Genomic DNA, 2500 nt, shown 5'->3' on the forward strand with positions numbered 1-2500 from the left:
GAGTGATAGATAAATGTAGATCTATCAGATAGATAGACAAATATGCCTTCATTTCTGTGAATACAGCAGACTAGAGTTGGTCTGCGTTCCCCGCGCAAAAATTATTTGGATAAATTCTGTTCGCACGAATGTCGTTCTCGGGTAACTTTTCTCAAATGCTTATTTCTTTTTTAAATCAACTTCTACGCATAAAATTCTTTTGACCATTCCATGCACGTGTTTCATCATCTGTCCGTGCACATGGAGAGACAAAATGATGTTTTCCGCGCATGTAAAAATTTAATATTCCTTGCACAAGAAAAATACTCCACAGTCTGGTGAATACATATGTCCGTATATATGATAATTCATTGGGTCGAGCCTTGCACAATTTTAACAAACCAGCTAAATGTTTGGTGTTTGGGGAGGTGCCCCCAACCAATCCTTCCCTCAGTATTTACACCCAGTCAAGGAAACTTGGATTGTTAAATAAATTTTTTAAGACATGGAATTTGGGTCTTAGGCTAATCTTCGCTGAGTGCATCCTTACTGTAAAGCAATACCAATCTGGCACATGAATTATGTAAGTCATATGCAAAATAAATAAATAAGCACAACAGAAATATCTGAAAACCACAATTTACTCAGCTACTTTGGACAAGCAAATAGCAATAGACTGTGGAGTCTCCACCTCTGCCAAGCCATGATGTTATTCATGCTAGCAGTTTGCTTGGACCTATATGGACTATTTTGACAGTAAGATGTGGTGGAGCTTTTGCATACTAGGCTTGGGGGACTTCATACTCCAAAAGTGTTTTTGGGGGGGATTGCCAGCTCTCTAACATTGACATATATATATAAATGCATTATATACTTTATCCTCACAATTACCACAGGATTCTTCAGGTTCTCTCCACCTATCAGGTCTAGGATCATCAGTACTGTTGCCCAGTGCCAACTAATACCACTATAAATGCAGTTGGATTCCATTAATGCCAAGCACTTGGGAGTTTATGATGCAGACCTATTCTAAAAAAATACACAGTCCCACTCTAGAAATTACCGTTTGTCCTCATTCCCTTGCCTAACTCCGCCCTGGTGCCATCCGCGTCTGGCTGTGTCCATCGCCTGGCGCTGCCTCTGGCCCTCGTCGCTTGGCCGTGGCCCCTTCACTTGCACTGCCCTGGCGCCTTTGAGTCTGGCCGTGCCCCTTCCTCTAGCGTCGCCCTGATTTCCTCAGAACCTGGATGTTCCCCTTACCTGGCGTCGCTGTGGTGCCCTCCGAGGTCTGGCGGATCCCGACTGGAGGCGCTGCTTGTGACACTTGAGGTGGAGGGACATGTGGTCGTCGCAAGTCCACCCGCTCAATAACCTCACTTCCACTCACTCCACGCCCACGCCCACGCCCACGCCTTATTCCGGATTCCATATTTGTAAGAACAAGGCTCTTATGCCGTTCGAGCTCTTGAATCAGTGCGGTCAACTGCCCCGGAAAGCCCGCTTGCGGAATAGGCCTTGGGCATGAGCCTCGATCACTGCCTTGGCGAGACTCACAACTTGCCGAATTGATTTGCACAAATACAGGCTCGCTTACACAACAGCACTGATATCTTCTTTTTCCTTCTTGTATGTTATATTTCTACATAAAACTATGTACTTTACAAATAATGAACTGATATACAAATTCTGAGCAATAATTCTTTTCGGCCACTGGGATTAATCTTAGAAATTCGTAGGATTAGAATTCCGGCGTTATTTTAACAGCGAGTACTTTTCAATCTCTCATCAAGCAATTGGAATTTGTATAGATGGTTTGCAGAGTTTATTCCTTGAACATCTACATTTATTCATGCAATGATGAAAACCACTCAAGAACAAATAGAGACTCGAAAAAATCATTTTAAAGACACAGTTATTTTAACCGCGTGATGCAGCACGTAAACAACTTGGTCATCAAAATTCTAAAATTCTTATAATTTCTTGAAGTTAAAAGTCCAAAGCTGCGTCAGAAGAAGGCGAAAAGCCTACGCTTACTGGAAAACGAGAGATGAGACATGGATCTCCTTAAAGAAGCCAAGAATGTCGTTGACTTCGCAACCTATGTAAGCCTAATAATTTTCCAACAAAATTCAATACCACACCAATGTCAAATGATTCAGCCAAATCGTTGAAATGCTTTGGAATATGAATTGATGCAAGAGTTTAAATTAATTTTCTTTTTCATTAATGTGTGTAAAAGTTCGGCTTCTGATTATAGGAGGATAACATGGTTGAAAATTAGAGAAATTCGCCCGCCAGTTCCATGTTTTTAATCATTTCTATTCAGTTTTATTGATCCATGGCCTTTGGGTAAAGTTCCCGTGGCACTTTGCTTGAACGAGTCAGCATCTTAAAATCCATTGTATTTTTGTTATCAATAGATTCATTAGGATATCCAGTGCATATTTACAATGTTACACCATAGAAATTGTTGTGGGTAAATTATACAGGAAAATTCACTTGCGGAATGTTTATTTATTAG

General features: G+C 41.0%; 2 protein-coding genes across 4 annotated transcripts in view; one reads left to right on the forward strand and one right to left on the reverse strand.

Moving 5' to 3' along the window:
• Positions 1 to 1719, reverse strand: part of LOC113808397 (polyadenylate-binding protein-interacting protein 1) — a 19948-nt gene extending 18229 nt beyond the window's left edge. The window contains exon 1 of one of the 2 annotated variants that reach the window (XM_027359843.2): positions 1240 to 1719. In XM_027359843.2, coding sequence (XP_027215644.2) covers positions 1240 to 1408 — 169 coding nt within the window. In that variant the 5' untranslated portion in view covers positions 1409 to 1719. Of the gene's footprint in view, positions 1 to 1042; positions 1071 to 1239 lie in introns of those variants that run through there. The other variant, XM_070123502.1, reaches the window with a different exon arrangement.
• Positions 1720 to 1887: 168 nt separating this feature from the next.
• Positions 1888 to 2500, forward strand: part of LOC113808499 (AP-4 complex accessory subunit Tepsin) — a 17358-nt gene continuing 16745 nt past the window's right edge. For both annotated transcript variants that reach the window (XM_027359953.2, XM_027360022.2), the window contains exon 1: positions 1888 to 2081. In XM_027359953.2, the coding sequence (XP_027215754.2) occupies positions 2034 to 2081 (48 nt within the window). In that variant the 5' untranslated portion in view covers positions 1888 to 2033. The remainder of the gene's footprint in view (positions 2082 to 2500) is intronic.

This window comes from Penaeus vannamei, chromosome 7 (genome assembly GCF_042767895.1).
Source record: "Penaeus vannamei isolate JL-2024 chromosome 7, ASM4276789v1, whole genome shotgun sequence".
NCBI lineage: Eukaryota > Metazoa > Arthropoda > Malacostraca > Decapoda > Penaeidae > Penaeus > Penaeus vannamei.